The sequence below is a fragment of the Cariama cristata genome, unplaced genomic scaffold, assembly GCF_000690535.1.
Source record: "Cariama cristata isolate BGI_N322 unplaced genomic scaffold, ASM69053v1 scaffold6658, whole genome shotgun sequence".
NCBI lineage: Eukaryota > Metazoa > Chordata > Aves > Cariamiformes > Cariamidae > Cariama > Cariama cristata.
The window spans coordinates 63,622-84,426 of NW_009630810.1; the positions used below are offsets into that span (position 1 = coordinate 63,622).

The 20,805-nt window shown below is 34.7% G+C and overlaps 1 protein-coding gene across 1 annotated transcript in view; it reads right to left on the reverse strand.

Annotated features, from left to right (window-relative positions):
- Window positions 1-20,805, reverse strand: part of NUDCD1 (NudC domain containing 1) — a 42,298-nt gene that overhangs the window by 11,908 nt on the left and 9,585 nt on the right. Inside the window, exons 3-7 of the mRNA XM_009705718.1 lie at window positions 18,426-18,609; window positions 14,230-14,415; window positions 11,461-11,668; window positions 4,171-4,315; window positions 1,786-1,911 (exon numbers count right to left, since the gene is read on the reverse strand). Of these exons, the coding sequence (XP_009704020.1) occupies window positions 1,786-1,911; window positions 4,171-4,315; window positions 11,461-11,668; window positions 14,230-14,415; window positions 18,426-18,609 (849 nt within the window). The remainder of the gene's footprint in view (window positions 1-1,785; window positions 1,912-4,170; window positions 4,316-11,460; window positions 11,669-14,229; window positions 14,416-18,425; window positions 18,610-20,805) is intronic.

Below are 20,805 nucleotides of genomic sequence, written 5' to 3' on the forward strand. Positions count from 1 at the left end.
AGGTGAAAAGCTGTATCAGCCACATTTCTGAAGGAATAGGCCCCTGAACTGCTAACAAAAATATCCAAACAATGTGAAATAAGAACTAAATCAAAGTGAAAATATACTCCTGTATGGTGAAAAATCTACTGAAATACTTATGTTCCTATGTCCTCCAACAAGGAGCAAAACCACAAGATCACATAGTTGAGGTTGGAAGGGACTTCTGCAGATATTCTAGTCCAGTCCTCCTTGCTCAAAGCAGGGTCAGCCAGAGCAGGTTATACATGCATGAAAATTTCCTACCCACAGTAATTGTCCTTTGAGCATGCTGCTTTAAATACTTTGGATTACTTTCACGCCACCCATTTTTAAGAGCTCTTTACAAACACCCCGGAGTTCAAACTTGCCCCACAATGTCTTCCTGCCTGCTAGAAAGCAGTATATGTCAGATCTGCCTCTCTTGATCCCATGATATCATGCTCCTCCTGGTCTGTGAAATGTCTCTGGGGCACAAATTTCTTACCTTGAAGGGTAAGAAGCAATAGTTTAGGCTAAGTTATTCAGAATTTTATCCAGTCTGGTCTTGAAAACCTCAGGGACAGAGGTTTAACCTTACTAGACAAGCCGATCCAGCTACAATCATGGTGTAAAACTCTTTCCTTCCATTTAGTTCGAATCTCGTTTCTACTTATGCCTGCTGTCTCTTGTTCTCTTACCATGCATCACTGAACAGCCAAAATCCATTTGAACTGAGTTGCTAGAAAATGTCCTCCTACTAATTACAGATTTTATCTTCTGACAAATGTTACCTATCACACTGTATCCACAAACCAGACTACTTTCTTGGTGGAGTATGCTAGCCTTTAAAATTAATCTTTGTTTCTTTGGCAGTACAGATACTTGTACAGGTATATATATACATATACATGTATGTGTCTGTGTATATATATATCTGTATTGCCAAAGGAAAAAAAGATAATTTTTTTTTAAAAAAAAGAACAAACCAAGATTTGCAAGACACAGACTTAAAACTTCTTCTAGAGCTTTTCTAAGGGAAATTATAAACTGATTCAAAATCTTATCCTGTAACTATGACATTTTCTGTACAAAACAGGTTATGCTATATGTACTTTGCGTGACACAAGGTAGTGATGAGGTACAACACCAATGTTTGTTGCAAGTTTACTAGAGACATCTGAAAAAAAAAATTCCAATACAACAACTTAATCTGCGATGCTTTCATATGATTATTTTGTTTCACGCTTTAGCCAATAGACTAGATCAAGTCCTAACTTATTGTTAGTCAAGGTTGCTTATAACCCAGATCAAGACTCCTGTTGAAATATTTTGCTTACAATCTGTTATTTCCAGTGTGATTGACAAAGAAGTATCATAAAGTGATCTATGCTCCAGCTCCTCAGTAAAGAGAGTCAACTTTCTACCAGGTTATCTGAAAAGTTACTGAGAAAAATGCAAGCTAAGGGATCCACAAGAATTTTATGATACTGAAAAAGACCCCTTTCTTATAATTATTCTGACATAACTTTGCTTTTTCAAATGGCTCATTTGTGAAAGTATATATATTTTTTAAATTGGAATAAAAGGAGCCTTGTTTTTACATTAAAATGACATTGAAAAACACATATTGGTTAATAATTTCTGTGGGTACTATGATTTTACATTACGGAAGAAATTTATGTGGTTTCAAGAGTCTACACAGATTTTTGTTCCAATAATAGAATCCAACTTGCTTAAGATAAAAAAATGTTTTAAAATATTTCTGTACTAATTTGCACCACTTACTACATGAGTGACTTTCAAGGTATCACCATCAAATCTGCATAAGCTTGCGCTATCTTCAAGAAAAGCATCACATTCTTCTAATTCTTGAGCATTACAAGGTGGGTTTTCCTTTTCAGGGTTTGGATTCTGAAACAGAAAAACAATGAACTACACTGAAAATCCGAGCTACCGAATATATATATATAAAAAAATCCCTTTTCATAACAAAAGTTCAATAGAACACAAAGAGTCATTTGCATACCCTTATGTACTTAAAAGATCAAACTATTACGTACTTATTCAAAATGAATAGAACCATTTCTCTTGTGGAGAATAGCGTAAGTGATCGGTACAACAAAATCCATTTCAGTTGAAGAAAAGGTACATAAGCCACTAAAACATGGACAATAAATTCCCTTCTGTAAGTAGCAAAAGTATACAATCCTGAAAACCTGTGAAGGTTTGGTAAATTTACATCAGTGTAAGCTTCTTTCAGATTGCCATCAGAAATGCTATTAAAAAAATGAATTCATTCATTTTGTAAGTAGCTCTAAATATATGCCTCCTTTTAGTTTTGCTAATAATTATTTAAAATTAATAATGTTGTTATGCATATTTTTCAATGCACTCAAAACACAAAAAAAGCACGTGTATTTTTTCACATCCCACAAGTCAAAGAAAGGAAAATCCATCACTTCTACTACTACTTCGAGAGCAAGATATAACACTACCGCATACAGAAACAGCTTATTTCTGCTAATTACATCTTCATTGGATAATTTTCAAAACAACCAAGCTATGTTACCTTTGTGATATATTTAAAGAACCAATTTCATGATAACAAAAAGGGACCTTTATTTGACAGAAGGCAAAAATATACACTTCCTCATTAAGTATTAATTAACGTTGCTTCTCGCACAAAAGAAAACACCATCTTGACAACTAATATGAGCTGAAAGCTGAGGCCAAACAGAATGTGTAAGGAAATAAGGAAAGACAGTGCACCGACCCAGTTCATCTGACACAGAGAAGTTCTTGAGTTCCTGTGCTCATTTCTTCAACCATTTCAGCTGATTATTAAGAATTTTTATTTTGTTTCAGTTCACAAAGTGAAGGAGGTCAGCACAAATTTTTTTTAATTGCTGAGACAATTTAAGTTCAAAGAAAACAAACATGAAGAGATAATAAACAAATGTCCTCAAATGACAGAAACTAGGAAAATTAAGTGTCATATACTGCAGGCTAATACACAAGATTTAAAAGAGGGTATCTGTCTCTTTAGAGGCTAGACTTTGGGGTTCACCTCTCCTCTATCAAACATTCGTGATGGCCTCTGGTTTACTGTTTCACTGGATGGCTTTTAAAAAAACCTTCCAGGTAAACATCATTACCATAAGGAATTGAGATGACCAAAAAGAATCCATGCCTTTATTATATATATGTAGCTAAAGTTGCAGTATAACAAAATACGTAAGATTTATTTAAACGAACAGTTACCTAAGGAAAGATATTTTTTTTTTTTCACATGATCATTATTGCACACAAGCTGAAAAGTTGTGACAAAAAAAAAAAAATCACTTTAAGCTCAGTATGAATTACAAAAAAAAAAGGAATTTGAAGCTCCCGATAAATCTACAGTCAAAAGATGTAGTACAATATCTTGCTCACAAATAGTGAGGGAGAGAGGAGAGAAATCAATTTAGAGCACTAAACAGAATCGATTTTAATAACCCTTTTCATCCTTATTAAAAAAAGTAATAAGACAGAATATATCAAGACCCATAGGGAGTCACACTTCACAAGTTTTAGATGAGATGCCATTTTCTAATTAAACCAAAAGGGGAAGTATCAAGCAAACAGCAGTTAAAACAAAATAAAATGTAATTTTTATGTAGACTCCCTGTGTAACAATAATACCAGAGAGTTCATGAGTCATGTTTATGCTTTCCTTTCAAAAATGTAATTTACACTCACAGTCTATAAGTCAAGTACAGTATCCCTAGGACGACAGTATAGAATTGTTGCTAACCTATTGATAAACAAGAAACAGACATCCTTCAAAATTACTTAGAACAATTGCTTTAAAACAAACTGCCAAATCATAAGTGGTGGAAACAAAATTTATTTTCAGTGTTAAATCAGACTTCTGTTTTGATGCACAGATGCTATCACGTACGCTAAATTCAGTCCCCCACGAAGATGATATTACTGCTCAAAGTATATTCACAACTCTAGTGCCATTAGTTCATAACAGTTTCAGTTAAAAATTACGTAGAGTTAGGATCCTGAATAGTAAATGAACTGATGAGCTATGACAATGAAGTACAAATTAGCATATCAAGAAAAGACAACACACAAATGTACAAGTGTACAAGTGTTTTAAATGTTTTATTTTCAACTCCTTACCATTACTTCAGAGGTAAGATGCATCAGGCTTTCAGTTATTTCAGAGCATTGGGAAGAGTCCATAATGAATTCCCCTCTAGTGTCACCAACTATTAGCTCTGGCCACCGAGGTCCCTCATCTTTCTTAATTAGAGAAATTTCCAAACTAAAATGCAAACAGAAGAGTAGTACATGAAAACACTGCATCTATTTCTCAGATCAGTCAAAAAGCTCTAAATGTTGATTTGAGCACTTCTCCTCTCCAAACTGAATTAATAATGAAAATTACATAATAGAAACCATTAGCATTCAATTTATAAACTATTCTAATGGAAAATATTCTAAAGAAAAACAGACCAAGGACATAAGGACATGTGAATTCTAAAAGCCTAAGAACAAAGAGAATGTATTCATATAAGTGTCCTCAGAGTTTTCAATGTAAATGCAGTTTCCCCTGAAGCAATCTTATGAAAATATTTCAAATACTGTAGGAGATCATCGGTAAAAAAAAAAATCTATTCAGAGAGTGACAGAATTTTACTACAGAGGTTTATCTGAAACCTATGAAGTACTTAATAGGGCTACATAAGTGCGCAGTACCTTTATATATCTTCTAGGACAAAAATATTTGTATTTTATAGACCTCAGAAATAATACAACAGTTAATTATCTACATTGTGTACCTAAATTCATCTCTCAAAAGAGATACGATTTCCATAACCTGTAAAAAAAAAAACACACAAGCCAAAACAAAACCAAAACCCACCAAACTTAAGAGAATCTGGTATAACCATTAGGAATAACTAGCTAAACAAATAGGAAAGAAGAGACTTAGCCTGATGCACCAACACAACAATTCCATTTAATCACTCCATTAGACCAACACATGGATGCAATGATAAAATGAGAGTTAGTTTTATTTTATTCACTTTTTAGATACACTTATAGGGTCTACAATGACAGTCTTTCACCTGACAGAAAAGGAAAAGCTTCTAAGTTATAACTACTGCATCACAGCAATAACTATTTGGTGAACTCTGAATCAGTTTCTGAAGCAACTACCTTGGTATTAGAAATAGCATACTTTTACAGAAGATATTTGGAGCAAGTTTTAAGTGGTACTGCAGTACCAATATTAAGAATCGAGTGCAATTTATTACATTTAAATGTTTAATTACTATTTCTCATTAAAATAGAAGCCTGAGATTCATGCAATGTTGCTCACCTGAGTAATAAAAAAATTGAGTTACTCAGCTGAGTTATTTTTCACTATGATACCTAATAATGAACAACTGAGAAGTCACATTTTAGTATATACTATTTCTATAATCTATATACAAATATTAGTCCCTCCATTTAATTCTTTTGGAGATTAACTATCTTTTACAGCTAACCTTTTGGGAAAAAGCCAAGATTTTTGACAAGGGAAACCAAAGGAAAATCATAGAATGACAGAATCTCTCAAGTTGGAAGGGACCCATAATGATCATTGAGTCCAACTCCCCACTCCTCACAGGACTACCTAAAACTAAACCATATGACTATCAAAAGAAATTGAAAAAACATTTAACTGGAAATGTCTTGCAGGAAATGTCACATTAGTTTTCTTAATATAATCAAATCTCACAAGATATATACACCTGTATACTTCACATAGAAGTTCAAGCAATGCATTAATGAAAAATACTGACATCCAGCTTGTCCAAGCACCCAGAAGTCAGTATTACCTCTACCATATCTTTTTTCACTTCATATTTTAAACTACTATAATGGCAAGAATAACTATTGTCATATGTATTACATACAAAGCAATATGCAAAACTATAATAAGATATGATATCTCAAACGTTTAACACTCTGCTCCCCAGTTTCCACACTTGGGGAATGGCAGCGAAAATGTATGTATTTACAAGTTGTAATGTGAAACTGTAATGACTTTTTTCCCCTTTTATTCTACTTGAAACTCAGACATCATGGCATCAGAAAGTTATGGTTAATACAAAGTCTACCTTTACTGAGTCTTCTCAAAATCCCTCCTTAAATGGCCATATTTTCCATAACATTATAGCTGGGAACATTACTGTGCCATTGAAATAAATCTGTATTCTCCCCACTTACTGCATGCTGCTTCAGATGTATAGGATTAAAATTTGTGCATCTCAAAACCTCTCAGAGGAAACTAAATTGGAAAATCTGCAGGAAACTCTGTGGACCAAAAATGCCTAAAGGAGACCCAAGGACAGATCTGAACTACACAAAACATTACAGGTTTTTTTTTCATATCAGTAAGCTTCACATATGCAGAAACAACTTCTTGAACTCTGAGACAGAAAATTGAAGTGAATACACTCTCATAAAACAGGTATTAGACACTGAAAAGAGAAGGGGATCAATAAAACCACCTGGTCTGCTCTAAGGCTCTGCCTGGTAAAAAACAAAGCGCAATCTTCCTATTGCATGATTACCTTTTCTACAATATATTGCATTCAGAATAATTAAACTCTGAAAACAGTAATAAATCTACAGCAAGAAAGGAGAAAAAAAACCCAAAGGAGCACTGATTATAAAACAAAGGTAAGACAAACTGAAAGATTCTTTTACAAAGTTTGACCACTGAAATTTGACTCTTCAATTGCTGGAGTCAAAAACAAGACTTCCAAGAAATATGCATGGTCAAAGGGATAATTTTTCTTCAGAAGAAATCATTAACTACAGCACAATCATATTTTATTGCCAGATGCACAGCAAGAACCACTTCTATACTACAAGATTATCAGGAATTCCTTTTAACACCTGTACATTTTTGCTCAGAACAAGTATTTAGTGACCATTAATCAAAGAAGGCTCAAAAAGTAAAAAAGTCAATAACTAAGAACTCAAAGTTTAGTTTATGGAAATGCAAAAAGGACTGTAATGCAAGTAGTAAATACTGTTATCTGGTATTTATCTCTATATTTTTGAGAACCCACAGTGCTTCAAAGTAAAACTGTATTGGATATTAGTGATTGGTATCAGAAAAGTAAGAGGCCAGGCAGAGGACAACAGAAGGCATTTCAAAATGCCTTGGAAATGGACACAACTAAAGCATTCCCTCACCCCTGTCCCATGTCCAGGAGGTATACCGTTGCCATTAATATATTAGGAACTTTAAGGCAGAGTTTTTCTTCATCAAAGAAATTCTTGATCCTTAAATCCAGTAAATAGATTTAAGTATTTTTTTTTCACTACTGTACTGGTTTTGGCTGGGATAGAGTTAATTGTCTTCATAGTAGCTTGTGTGATGCTATGTTTTGGATTTGGTTTTGATTTGGATAAAAGACAAATATGCTTAGTGATATAGGCAAGTTTACATTTTGCTAAATTTAATGTCCTTTATCACAGAGTATTTGCAAAACTTTCCCAGTGAGAAAAGATAATTTTTATCTTATTTAAAGGAAATACCTCTCTTTCCACAGAAACAATTCCTTTCTTCTTATATTTTTTCACATGATGACACCATATACGGAAATTAATCTTTAAGCAACCATTTAACCAAACCTGCTTGTTTCAAGAAACAGTGGCTCATTACTTTACCCTAGGAGAGAGTAAAAGCAGTAAGTGTCCAAATACACATTATATACTGACAGACCTTGTTGCTTTTCTCATACTTGTTGGAAGATCCAAGACAAATTCCATCACGAACCATATCTGAACTACAAAACCCGAAACACAGTTTTACTTACTGACTCATTTCCTTGCATTCCCCCTCCCGCATCAGCCTCTATCCTTTTTCCCCACACTTTATCTTATGTTTAAATAATTTCTTTGGTTCAGGACTCAGTCTATGGTTCTGCATTTACAGAACGACCAATACAAGTTGCTCCCAGTCTGCAACCAGTGTTACAGGTCACAGACTCCCTGAACAAACCCCTGCAATGGAAGATCGCTGGTGGAGATGGGCAAGGGGATGTACCCATGAAGTTCAGGGAATATCACAAAGAAGTTGACCTTATCTCAACACAAAGGGTGGTCTTTGTTTTAGATAAAGAGCTATCAACAGTGGAGTGGATCAACTGGTGGTGTAAATGTTTCTCCTTGAGTTCATTAAAAGAGTGTGACTATCTCCCCAAGTTAGCCAGACTAGCATGCGGGGAGTGAACACATGCCTCAGCCCAGGCAGAGTATGAAGACTAGACAACTAACAAAAGAATTCTGAAGAAAGCAGTGGGCTGGAGCTGGCTCCAACCCATGTATTCCTTCCCAGCAACTGGGGATGCCCAGCATTGTGATGGTGAACATATTATAGAGACTGGTAATGGGAATCACGTTGGTTTTGTGAGCAAACCGTGTATTGCAATTGCTGTATTCTGCTAACTGTAACTTACACTTCTATCAAGTTTTCAGTGTATTTTGTATCACTCTGATAAATCAGAAATACCATGTAACATCAACTGTCTTCAAATAAGTAAAGTTGATCATTACACCCTCCACGTGTGGAATATCTAAAAGAACCCGGTCAGAGAGTATTGGACTGATACAGGAACATATAACAGCTGCAGCTCACAGTCTTATTTTGGTTGAAGTGAACAAACCAGCACAAATACCTCCTATATCCAAGTATCTTCTGTATCTTAAAAGGAGCACCAGAGGTAGCCAGTTAAAAAAAGATTAACTTTTCATCCTGTAGCCCACTACTGCAAATATGGCCTCTAACAAGTTTAAGAAAAAAAAAGAAACCTCACAAATTTAATACTGTAACAGACACTGAAAACCAACTGATTCAAGTTTGTTCTTATTTAAGTATGGACACTTCTACCATTCTGAACTCTTTTTGTGATTATGCATTAATTATAATAGCTGTGATATTAACTAAGGCTACAATAACTACCAAACACATAGCTGGCCAGCACTGGTTAGAATACTTTACCTGTAGAGAAGAAATATTTGAGTGCCTAGATGCACAGATATTACAGACAGAATACTTGAAGAACCTGGACAACTCTATCTTGCAATAAGACTATACATATCAATATCTGATAGTTGTGGACTTATGCACAAATCCCTGCTTGAACATTTAAGAGACTAATATGAGACTTCTAAATAATGAACAACACTCCTAGGTTAAATAAACAATGCGCTGAGTTACAGACTGTAAAATGTATGAACTTCTCAAAGTTCAGAAGTATGGTCACAAAGCTCTTAAAGTAGAAAATGTTCAGTCTGTTCCAGACTTTCAAAACCACCTCCCTCAGGTAAACAAACAGAAACCCACCACTGTAATTGACAAGAGAAGCTATAAAAATTCAAGGTACTTTTACAGGTAATATGGGCTTAGGGTACAAAAAAAGAACAATATCATTAAAGTGTGGATCAACTACTTGTTTTTTTGTAATGCATATACTGTATTTCATTCATCACAACTGGAGTCTTACTCTAAACCGTTTAGATGTGCTTTGGTTCTAGCTGTTCTGACAGGTAGCACAAGGGGAAGTACAATTGCAAAAGATGAGCAAAGACTTTCAAGCCCTCTTGTAAGTGGAAGGACCAAGAGAAGTATGTTTAGCAGTATTTAAGCATTCAACAGCGCTCTCAGTTCACATCCTACAAGGTAGGACAAAATGGTGCATATAAGTGTTCACTGCACCTGTTAACTGCAACAAAGAAAGTGGCTTGTAACACAAGCTTTTAGCTTCAAGTCTCAAACGGAAAACTCAGAAGGATACATTTCCAAATATATAGGGACTTCACGCTCCCTTTTACAAGTGGAGAAACACATGTAGAAGTAAATCTGAATAATTATGTCACCTTCCAGATAGGAAGCATTTTTACTGAAGCAAATGCAAATATTGTAGACAATTTGCACCCACAAAACAACCTAAAACAATGGTTGCACACATCTTGTCACTGAGATCAGTTTAAGGCTCTGAAGGGTCCTCCAGAGGCTCTACTAGTGATATAGAGTGTAAGTAGAAAGCAAAATTAGATGTCCAAAATTAGGTTGAAATTCTTTATCAGAGAACTAAAATTCTAGAACTAACAGGTTTTGAAGTTTAAAAAAAAAAACAAACACCACCACCACACTTTACTACAGTTTAGGGAACTCTGAATTCTTTTTTTTTTTTTTCTTCTCCATTCTTCTATGTTTTTATCTCAGAAAGAAAGAGACAACTAAAATTTACTTCTCACATAAAACAATGAACACTTCTATTTCAGGTCTATAGCATGTTCAGTTCACGTAGATTAATTTTATATCATGTATATAATGTACAACGGATTAGGAAAATATCATAAGGACTTTATAAGTGAAACCTGAAGATTTTATGTTACATTACTACCAAAAAAGTTTCTGGTTTTGGAAAGCTAAAGTAGAAGAAAAATTATTAGCACAAACAACAGGGTAAAATCAGGCTGATCAATCCCAAAATTTAGTGAAAAAAAGAATTGCTGAACCAATTAAGTTTACTCTGTTTACAAAGTTATGTTTAACATTTTGATATGTGGGTTTTTTTCTGGCTATTTGGAAAAAACAAAGTTTTTCTTTAGTACTTCAAAATATTAGTGAATTTACTTACTGAATTTATTACCAAAGTTTCATAACTATATGATACACCATCTTTATGAAAATCATTTGACAGTTTACCTATTCACTCTTCCACTGTGATAAACTAGAAGTGAATGATTAGAATCTAGAATCTTCACTAGAAGTGAAGATTATTCTCAAAGAGAATAAAAAACCCCCAACAGGTAGTCATACAAACATGCATGGGTTAATCTCCAGCAGCTGGTATCACCAAATAGTGTTTTAGAAAGGCAAGTGACAAATTTAGAAGCGGACATTAACAATAAACACAGGCAAAGCATGTGAAAACAGTGTGAAGAGGTTAACATTATGAGCATTAATGTATCCTTAATGTCACAAAGAACTCTGCTTCACAGCTCTGTAGTAAAAACTCTTGATTTCCTACCCTGATACAAGTATAGCCGTCAGTACAGGCAGTTACACATCATGCCTTTTTTCTGAAATTAAAGAATTTATTATTTTGGAAAGGCTGTTCTACATTGCTGTAGAAAATTAGCTGGTCATGTAGCTTATAAGCAAGTAACTGTAAGAGGAGAGGATTACTTTCACAATTAGCTAAAGAAAAAGTATTGTGAGACAGCATTGCAAAAGCCAGTGAACTATTTTCAGCAGAGGAGATAGATTCTTGTAAGGAAAGATGCATGGTGTAGCATTAAATGAGTCCATTCCCAGAGGGGCCAGAAATCAGAGATGCAGTACACACTTTGAAAGCAATTCCTATCGATAGGAAAAGTAAAAACCATATACAACACCTTTTGTTGTCTCTAATTATCCATGTGCAGCTTTCATGGTCCACAAATGAATAGAGTTTTCCTTCCATCAAAGGAGGCTGGTCTCTCAGTGTAACACGTATGTTATCAGGGGAAAAACATACTTTTATGTCATCCTTAGTGATGTCTTGAGTAATGTGAACTGTTATAGTCACATCGTCTTCAGTCTGCTGCCAGTAATAGAGAGGGTCTACAATTGGAAACATGCAGGAAAATACAAACCAGATTACAAATGCTGCCCTGGATTCCACAGCATGCAATGTTTGTGGAAGAGTGGAAATTAACTTTTACTCTGAACAACTTATGTAAAATACATTCTGATTATAAAATGGTGAAACATTTTTTTAGCAATCAAGTTAATTTGTGTCCCTTTCCTGGAGAGCAATTTATATTCATGTCTATACTCAAATATGCTGATAGAGTTATACAATGGGCATTAACTATTACTCTAAGTTTATTGTAGCATTACAAAATTGGTAACAAAAATGTACTTAAATACACTGAAACATTAATGACTAATACTTTGGTTGAAGAGACATCAGGTGCAGTGGTACTGACAAGCTACTGCATACACAGAATTATATGCCATTCAGAGATGTGAACGTTTTTTCCTACCTATTTTGCCAGAAGCCACTCTGACTATTCAACAGAAGTTATTTTAGAAGACCAAGTAGTCTGCATCTGTCTCAGTTGATGGGAGATGAAATAAAACTGCCTGGCTAGAGGTAATGATTGACTTTTGCTCCTGGGTCTAGAATCTGCCTGATGTCTATCTTGATCATTAAACTGCTACAAGAAGTGGCCTTCTAAGATAAACATTTATACAAAAGGAAAGCTATAACAGCATGACTGGGTGGTGTACAGTTGGTCACAGAAAACACAAACACAGATGCATTCATTTTCTAAAGCACAATCTTGTACATGTTACCTTCCTACTTAGACGAAAAGTAAAGTACGGATAGACTCTTTGGAAAATCTCAAGTTGTCACAAGATTTCGTTGATTTAAGCTTCACATCAGCAACTGTGACCCTGGAAGGACTCTTACACTGTTGCCTGTTATGAGTTTCCTGTTTGCAATGGCTCAGTCACAGGTGCTACAAATATACTTCCCAGAAACTATTAGTATCTGAGATATGACAGCCTTCAAAATTCTAAACTTTGACCCAGATTGTATCTGATATTAAAATTCTATTTTATAAGAAAACTGCATGACACTAAAAAAGTAGCTTGGACTTCCCCTCTCCTCCATCTTCAAGACAGCCTTCTCTTAATGTAAAAACATGCGGAGGAGACTATGAAAGAACAAATTAAAACCAGAAATACCAACTTGCAACATAACCGCCTTAATATTTCTTTATCTATTGTTGTAAACATCTATAAAAATTAAGAGTTCTATTGCTAGCACATCTTGTTTCATTATCTGATATCCATTATACCTGCAATTTTATATAAACATGCAACTAAAATTACAGCCTACATTAGGTTTAGCAAAAGAGGGGTTAGACGTCCCTTTAATCCAGGAGTTCAGGTTTCAGTACTTTCTCTACCATTACATTTTTGTGCCATGAGAAGATTTCTAAAGGTATTGCTGCAAACAGTACTCCACACATTACAGATTTCTGGGCTTTGGCAACACCACATGTGCACGTACATGCATGAAATGAGCTACGCTAAGAGCCACATAGTGCTCTTTACTGTGTTTCTTAAACCACATCTAGCACACAACTCAAGAAGCTCTTAAAATCCTTAAAACATTGAACTAGCTAATTCAGATGACAACTGCATAGACATTGCATTATGGTGCTCAGGCCACTGTAGAACTCCTTTGCCTCAAGATTTATATGTACACACTATTCTTAATAAAACTACTTGTGCAATGTCAGAGTTATCAGTGTGTAACATTAATACATTCCAGAAAATTGATATGTTTATATTTTTTCCCAAAGAGATTTTTGCACCATTGGCAAAGATTGTGCTAGTATCATTCAGTTAGGATTGGTTCATTAACCAATGCCTCACGTTCAGAAGCAAAAATCAAATCTGAAATAATACAATATAACTACATAAATATCACTGAGCTCTGTAATATGTAAGATAAAACAACTTATTAATGGTTTTTTACACACTTATTTTTGTTTTGGTCTTAAAGAAAAAAAAAGTATGGATGCCGTTTGTTTAAGTTCATTATTTTTTCTGAACTGCTTTCCTACTGGAGAAAAGATAATCTTTTACCAGATTGTTTAAAAAGGTGGGTTGTTTTTTTTTCTTTTATTACGGGTTTTTTGTGGTTTCGGTTTTTTTTATTTATTTAGAAATGCAGGAGTAAATTACATATCTGAGAGCTTTCTGATGAACAATTACTTGGGGGAATCAATGGGTGCTACACTGCCCTCTCTCATCTAGGAAGACTGGTTTCTTAATTTGAGTACTTCAGCCAGCTGCCTAAATTCAGGTGTTACCTTAGCAATCCAACTGCTAGCAAATACTTAGTATAGTTCTGTTTGCAAAATATCCTTTTCCATAGGACAACAAAATTCTTTAAGTGTCTCCTAGCCAAAAAAGCTTCTCATACAGGTTTATGCACAATACAACTTCCCAGGGTGACAACAAAACAAGCCAATCTGCCCTTAAAGAAAAATAAAAATCTAGAAGACAGGTATTAACACAAACATTTATTGCTAAAGTTTCCAAAGCTACTTTCTAAGCCAAAAGAGAAAGCAGCCTGTCACAATCTGCCAGATAAGTCTTACCTTTCTTTTCATTTGTTGATTTTCCATTGTCATTTTCTTCTAATTTGTCATCTTCATCTTGCACAAATTTGAATGGTTTGTAGGAAACAATCATTAGACCATCCCCACTTGGCTCTATTGCCGCATAATGGGGGACTGATTTTCCTTGTAAAACTCTCCTTTTAAAGATTTGGTATCTATGATCACCTATAAAATTAAAAAAAAAAAATAAATCTTAGTGGTAATATTTTTCTAGAAGACAAAATGTACAAGAATCTCATTACACTTAATACTAAGCAATCCTACCAGTTAAATCACAGTACTGTAGTTTAAAAAGAAATTTCTCTTCTGTTTTCCAATGAATTTGTTAAATATGTAGACCCTAAAATTACTCTAACATTGCCCTTTTTTCTTATAATGTCTTTGTTGATCACAGCTAGCCCAGCAAATCACAAAACCACTCACAGCCTCTGTACAAACAAGTTTTCCAAATACTTTTTGAACTGCTGTAAAAACTTGAGAAGCAATGAAATAACTAGTGGTAAAACTTTGTTCATAATGGAAAATGCCTATCTTCCTCATTGTAAAACACTGCCTTTTAAAAGGGCGGTCCCAGATGTTAGCTACAGGTGTCAAGGAGCATGCCATTCCCTACCGTGCTTCCAAACACAAGTACTGATGACTCAAAACACCAGTAAGGTGACAGGTTCTAATACAATGTTTGTTCCATTAGAATCTTGCTGCCCACAGAGTCCTTAGTAGCTGATCAACTTCTGAATAAGAACAGATTGTACAAATGGATTTTTAGCACAAAAATAACAACTTGATAAAATTCTCACAGGTGATAAAATTATCCCCAGGAATTCTTTAGTTTTTCACATATATGCTTCATCTCTTCACTAAAAGAAATCACTGTATCTGTAACTACAACTTCACTTGAAAGAAACTGGGAACTCATTAGCAGAGACATTAGACAAGACCAGATTATGATGGTAAAAATCATCTATGCCACTCTGGTACTCCAAAATGTGTTCCTGTTTGACCTCAATATTAAGCTTAGAGAAACACTGAAGTCGAAAGAGAATACAGGTAACAATGGATAAGCCAGGTATAATTTAAGTATTCTCAATTAGTATCTTATTTGCTAAGCAAGAAGTGGAGTAAAGAATAATAACCAGACTGTAACGTAATTCTGGTACTTACTGGTGTTAACTAAAGTCCCCCTCTTTTTCTAAGAGGTTTGACTGGGGGTGTGGGGGGGTTACTAACTGAAGAGATTCAACCATTCCAATTAGAGACAGAGTAAGAGATACATACAATCAGAAGACTCCAAGCAACAGGGTAACCTGCTTTAAAAGACTAACAAATTACCTTGGCTTAGATACATGATCAAAAAGCATGTCTTTGTTGTGGTGGGAAGTTAGCCACTCATTGAATGAGCTGTTATTTAATGGACGGAATTTAACTGTGCACTGAAACACGTCTTTTCTTACAGCATTTAGTCACTCGTTAAAAGGCTCTACAACCTCACAACTTTTGTAGAGTATTTTCAATCAATCATCAACACTTTTAAATTTTCCAAGTCAGTCTTTAAGTCTTACTTTCAGTAAGTTAATACTACGTGATTTTTCTTGTAAAGGTCAGAAGAAAGCTAAGCATGTAACATTTTCTGAGTCTAATAAAGCAGCATGGTGGTTCTTCATTTCAAGGTTTTACAGTGAGGATTCCTAAAACTTTAGTTAACTAAAGAAAACAACCAACTTTGAAAGGGTATACCTTTGTCTCCACTCTCTGAAATACCACACAAGATGTGAACAGACATAACCACCGCTTCCATTCAGATTTATTTTCATGCTTACACTTTTTGTGCTTTCATAATACACTAGTGGTAGGTGTGATCACTTGGTCTAACCAACCAGACATGGCAGAGACTCTAACAGTTACTGGTGTGAAGAGACATAACCATTTTAAGGCTTTGCTCTGATGAAGCATAGATTGTGGCAATTTGAGAAATGGTTTGTTGATTAACCACTTATTTTTGCTACCATCTGATTTGATAAACTGTACCCACAGGCAGAGTTTCAAGAAAAGTTAAGCCTAGCAATTGCCTACTGATGAAAGGGGATGTAAAGTATTGTAATTCCTCAAAACAGCTTTTATCTTCAAGACTGGTTCATACATCACCCTGATTTGCAAGATGTTTATTTAAAAGAAATCAAAACTTATTTCTCTCTTCATAATTGAAGTTTGCTTTGAATATTGTTATTTACTTCTCTGATGACTGTAATTACAAAAATTTTGTCTATTCCTTGGAAATGCTGGAGAACTGGCAAGATTTTTTGAAATATTTTTAAATTAATTTTTACAGAAAAAGTTTAATTCCATGAACATTTGTTGAAAGTTAAAAAAAAAAACCCACTGCAAAAAGAATTTGTTCACGAAAATATGCAGTATTACAAAATATAATAAAAGTTTGTGTTACTGCTCTTTTTAAGCAATGGTCTTCAGTTCTAGACTGGCAGTATTACTGATACAATTTTTCTTAAAAGATACAACCAGTAATGTTCAGAAGTTTCTTTCTCTCGTTGAGCTGGCGACTAAAGCATAAGGCAATCTCACGTGGCTTTCTAGCTCTCTTAGAAATACTTCCACCACCCAAGGTTTCAACAGCAGACAATGTGCATAAAGCTACTCAGGGCAACACAGCCGGTGACAGGGCTGAAAAGCATGTCCTGTGAGGAGCGGCTGAGGACTTTGGGCTTTTCTAGTTTGGAGAAAAGGAGGCTGAGGGGGGACCTCATTGCTCTCTACAGCTTACTGAGGAGGGGACATGGGGAGGGAGGTGCTGAGCTCTTCTCCCTGGGATCCAGGGATAGGATACGTGGGAATGATTCAAAGCTGCACCAGAGGAGGTTCAGGCTTGATATTAGGAAGCTTTTTGTCACTGAGAGGGTGGTCAAACACTGGAACAGGCTTCCTAGAGAGGTGGTCAATGACCGAAGCCTGTCAGCATTTAAGAAGCATTTGGACAATGCCCTTAATAACACGCTTTAACTTTTGGTCTGCCCTGAAGTAGTCAGGCAGTCGGACTAGATAACTGTTGTAGGTCCCTTCCAACTGAAATAGTCTAGTCTATTCTCCTACCCATACTATATATGTCAGAGACTGAAAAACATTTGGATCAACTGCTTTAGTTCTAGTAGTTAAAGATCTTGTTTCTATCAGTATCAAAATTATACTTTTTGGAAGATAACGGATGAGATCGTATCACAGTCTTCCCAAAAAAGTAAGTTAATTTAATCGGTGCATCTTTAACTCAGATGCTGAAGCATGCAGTTTTGTATCCTTTATGGAAATCATGATATTTAATGTAAGTATATATGGTCGTATTGAACAGATAAATTATGCTTTGCCAAACTTCATTAGGATGATACATTAATTAGCAGGTATAATATACTAAGTATATTCCCCAGGGAGGTGGTGGACTCTCCATCCCTGAAGGTGTTCAAAAAACGTTTAGATGTGGAGCTTCGAGACATGGTTTAGTGGGTTTAGCAGGCATGGTGGATTGGGTATATGGTCGGACTTGATCATCTTTGAGGCCTCCTCCAACCATAATGATTCTATGAACCAATATATTTTTAATGTGTTGGCTTAAAATTAACATAAACCTTCATAATCTTTTATTGTAGGAAAACATAGAATATGGAGTATTTACTTTTTATGCTACAGTTCTTATATTTATCTCATACTAACTCCAATCCCATGACACTTAACTGGAGGCTAAAAACACAACAAGAAAACCAAAACATAAATAACCAAACAAAACCCCATATCCAGCTGCACAACATTTTAAAAAGTACATCAGATATTAGTTAGAAATAGTTCTGTATAACCTGGATTTTATAAGATCAAGATAAACAGGAACTGCATTTTACAACATCACAAAGCAAAGTTCTATCTTGTTTTCTAACTCCCTTAACCACACACGTATAAAACTTCTTCCTGTCTTCCAAATGTTTGCCAGAATATAGGTCTACAACCAATAACTTGATCTGAAAATGTAAGAAAAAATTACCTATGTAAAATCGAAGTTGAAATTTTGGGGAAATATCAGAACCTGAGGAACAATCAACTTCTAAGACAAAGAATAAAAGCATGATTTTTATTTTTTTTTTTAACATTACTCACCAGTAATATAAATGTAAAACACTTACCCTCTTTGTTTATCTCTGCAATTGTAATCCATTCCAAGGTAATATGAAACCCACTTCCTTTTGTGTCCAATTCATCTTTTTCTACCCTAAGCAGCAGCACAGCTACTGAATGCATATCAGATTTTACAAATGATACACTGTGTGCTATAATAAATGGACTTCCTAGGTCTTCATTAAACACAATCTAGAAGACAAAATTGTAGTAAAAAGTCAGTCAGTTAAAACTGGAAGTCTTGTTCTTTCTCAGAAAGCAGTGAAAGGCTTCAGTGAATGTCAAATCAGTTAAAGTTTGCTTCCCACAAGCCTCTCTGCCAATATGAATCCATGAATATCATACATTTCTGGTTCTTTCTTCCTTGGCTATCATGCCACCCTTCTGAAATGCTATTAATTATTATTGTTCATATTATAAAATCATTATAAGGGCCCATTAAACAAAATAGAAAGATCCACAAAGCCATCTGCATTATGGCTGTTTATTACTACAATAAGTAGAGGTACAACTGATGAACCGAACAGGATCCATAAACACAGTATATCAACCAGGGGAAACAGTCTCACACTCAAGATGAAAATACAGGCATTTCACCAAGGCCCCCACTACTTCTCTAGACACTCCAACGTCCTGAAAATCTTTGTAGACCTTGACATGTGCAAACAAGATTAAAAGGTCCAGTGCATCATGGCCAGTGTTTAATCATCAATCAGTACTACAAACGGGAGGGAGGGTTCTCTTTATTTGGCTACTATCTTTACAAAGACATTCAATTTTCCTTCTCTATAAAATTTTTTCTTTTAATTTTTTTTTTTTAAAAAGGGGAGTAAGAAACAAAAACCTATAATTAAATGAAGGAGTATAATATTCTTGTTTAGGAGGAGCTAGGGTTAGAAATTTCTGAATTTTTATGTATACCGTTTGGAAAAATCTATCCAATATTTGCACAAGACTAGGTAGGCAGAGTACGTAAATATTACTGTCATATTGAAAGGCTAATAAGCACCACCGGAAACATGAAATAATTTCATATAGAACGACAACACGTAGCTTGAGACATTTAGCATTTGGTACCTATAGCTAGATGTTTTAATTCTAGAAACTATGTATTTCAGCTTTTCTGAAAAAAGTACTCATTCAGCAAAAAAAACGAGAAGATAAACCCAAAATGAATCCAAACAGTAGAGAAGAAGAAATGAAACATTCTTTATTTGCTAGAACATTAACACATGATAACGAAATAATAAATGACAACGAATTCAAGCTGTGGTGGCTGAATGAGCATAGGCTCAATCCAGCTATTGTTACTGAAACCTGGTAAGGTTTAAGGATTTATGGGGTGGGATGTTAACATCACTGTAAACTGCTGGGCGCTCTAAATACTCAGAAAGTGAAATTAAATGGTGACAGAACCTCAACATATAAATCTCGTGTTCCTGTTACACTGTCAACTCCAATGTAACTTATTTATGTATCAGCATTCTCATAAAGAACAGAATAAAAACCAGTTGTTATTTATTATCAACCATCTGAAGAATAGGATGACCAATTTCCTAGTTACTGAACTCTCAACAGATGTAGGGGAAGAAGCTAATACATCATGCCAAAATCTTCCACTTCAGGACATATATCTGAATTCCTACCAATACTAAAACCTCCTTGATTGCTTAGGAAACTGCGCTCTAATACAGAAAATAGATGGAAAATGTAGGTGCTTTATACCAGATTCGTCTTTCATGAATAAAGAGGAACTAACCACAGACCATGAGACTCATAGTAGCTCAGGCAGAAATGTAACTTAATTATATTTGTTGTGTCCAAGTCAGATAATCAATACCATTATTAGTGTAGTAAGATTACTTTGATATGGATACAAAAAATGCTCTTTATCGAGACTCTTTAAAAGAATTAATTATGTAAAGAATTTAATTGTGAGAAACATACTTCAGTTACAACCAACAATTATGTAAAGTAAGTAAAAGTATGAAGCACCAATAATTTTCCAGAGCTAAGTGCACAGTATGAAAATTTTCCCTACCACAGAGGTGAAAATACTATTGCTTACATTATACCTGCTCAGGGTTACCTATCAAATCAAATTTTTAATCAGCAGTTCTGTTTTATTCTAGTCTCTGTGGTTGTATTTTTAAGATGGGGCAAATTAAATGATGAATATTTCAAGCACAATTACATCCACACAGACAAACATCACACAAACTAGAAATCCCCTAACTTGAAAACCAAACTAGCTTTTAACATGGTTGACAGTAATTTCAGTTTTTTAAAAAAATATGTAATATTACACAAGCCAGTTGAAATAACAAGTAATAAAAGACAGGGGGAAAAAAATGCTAGGTAGAAACATATGAATAGGGAAGGGAAAGA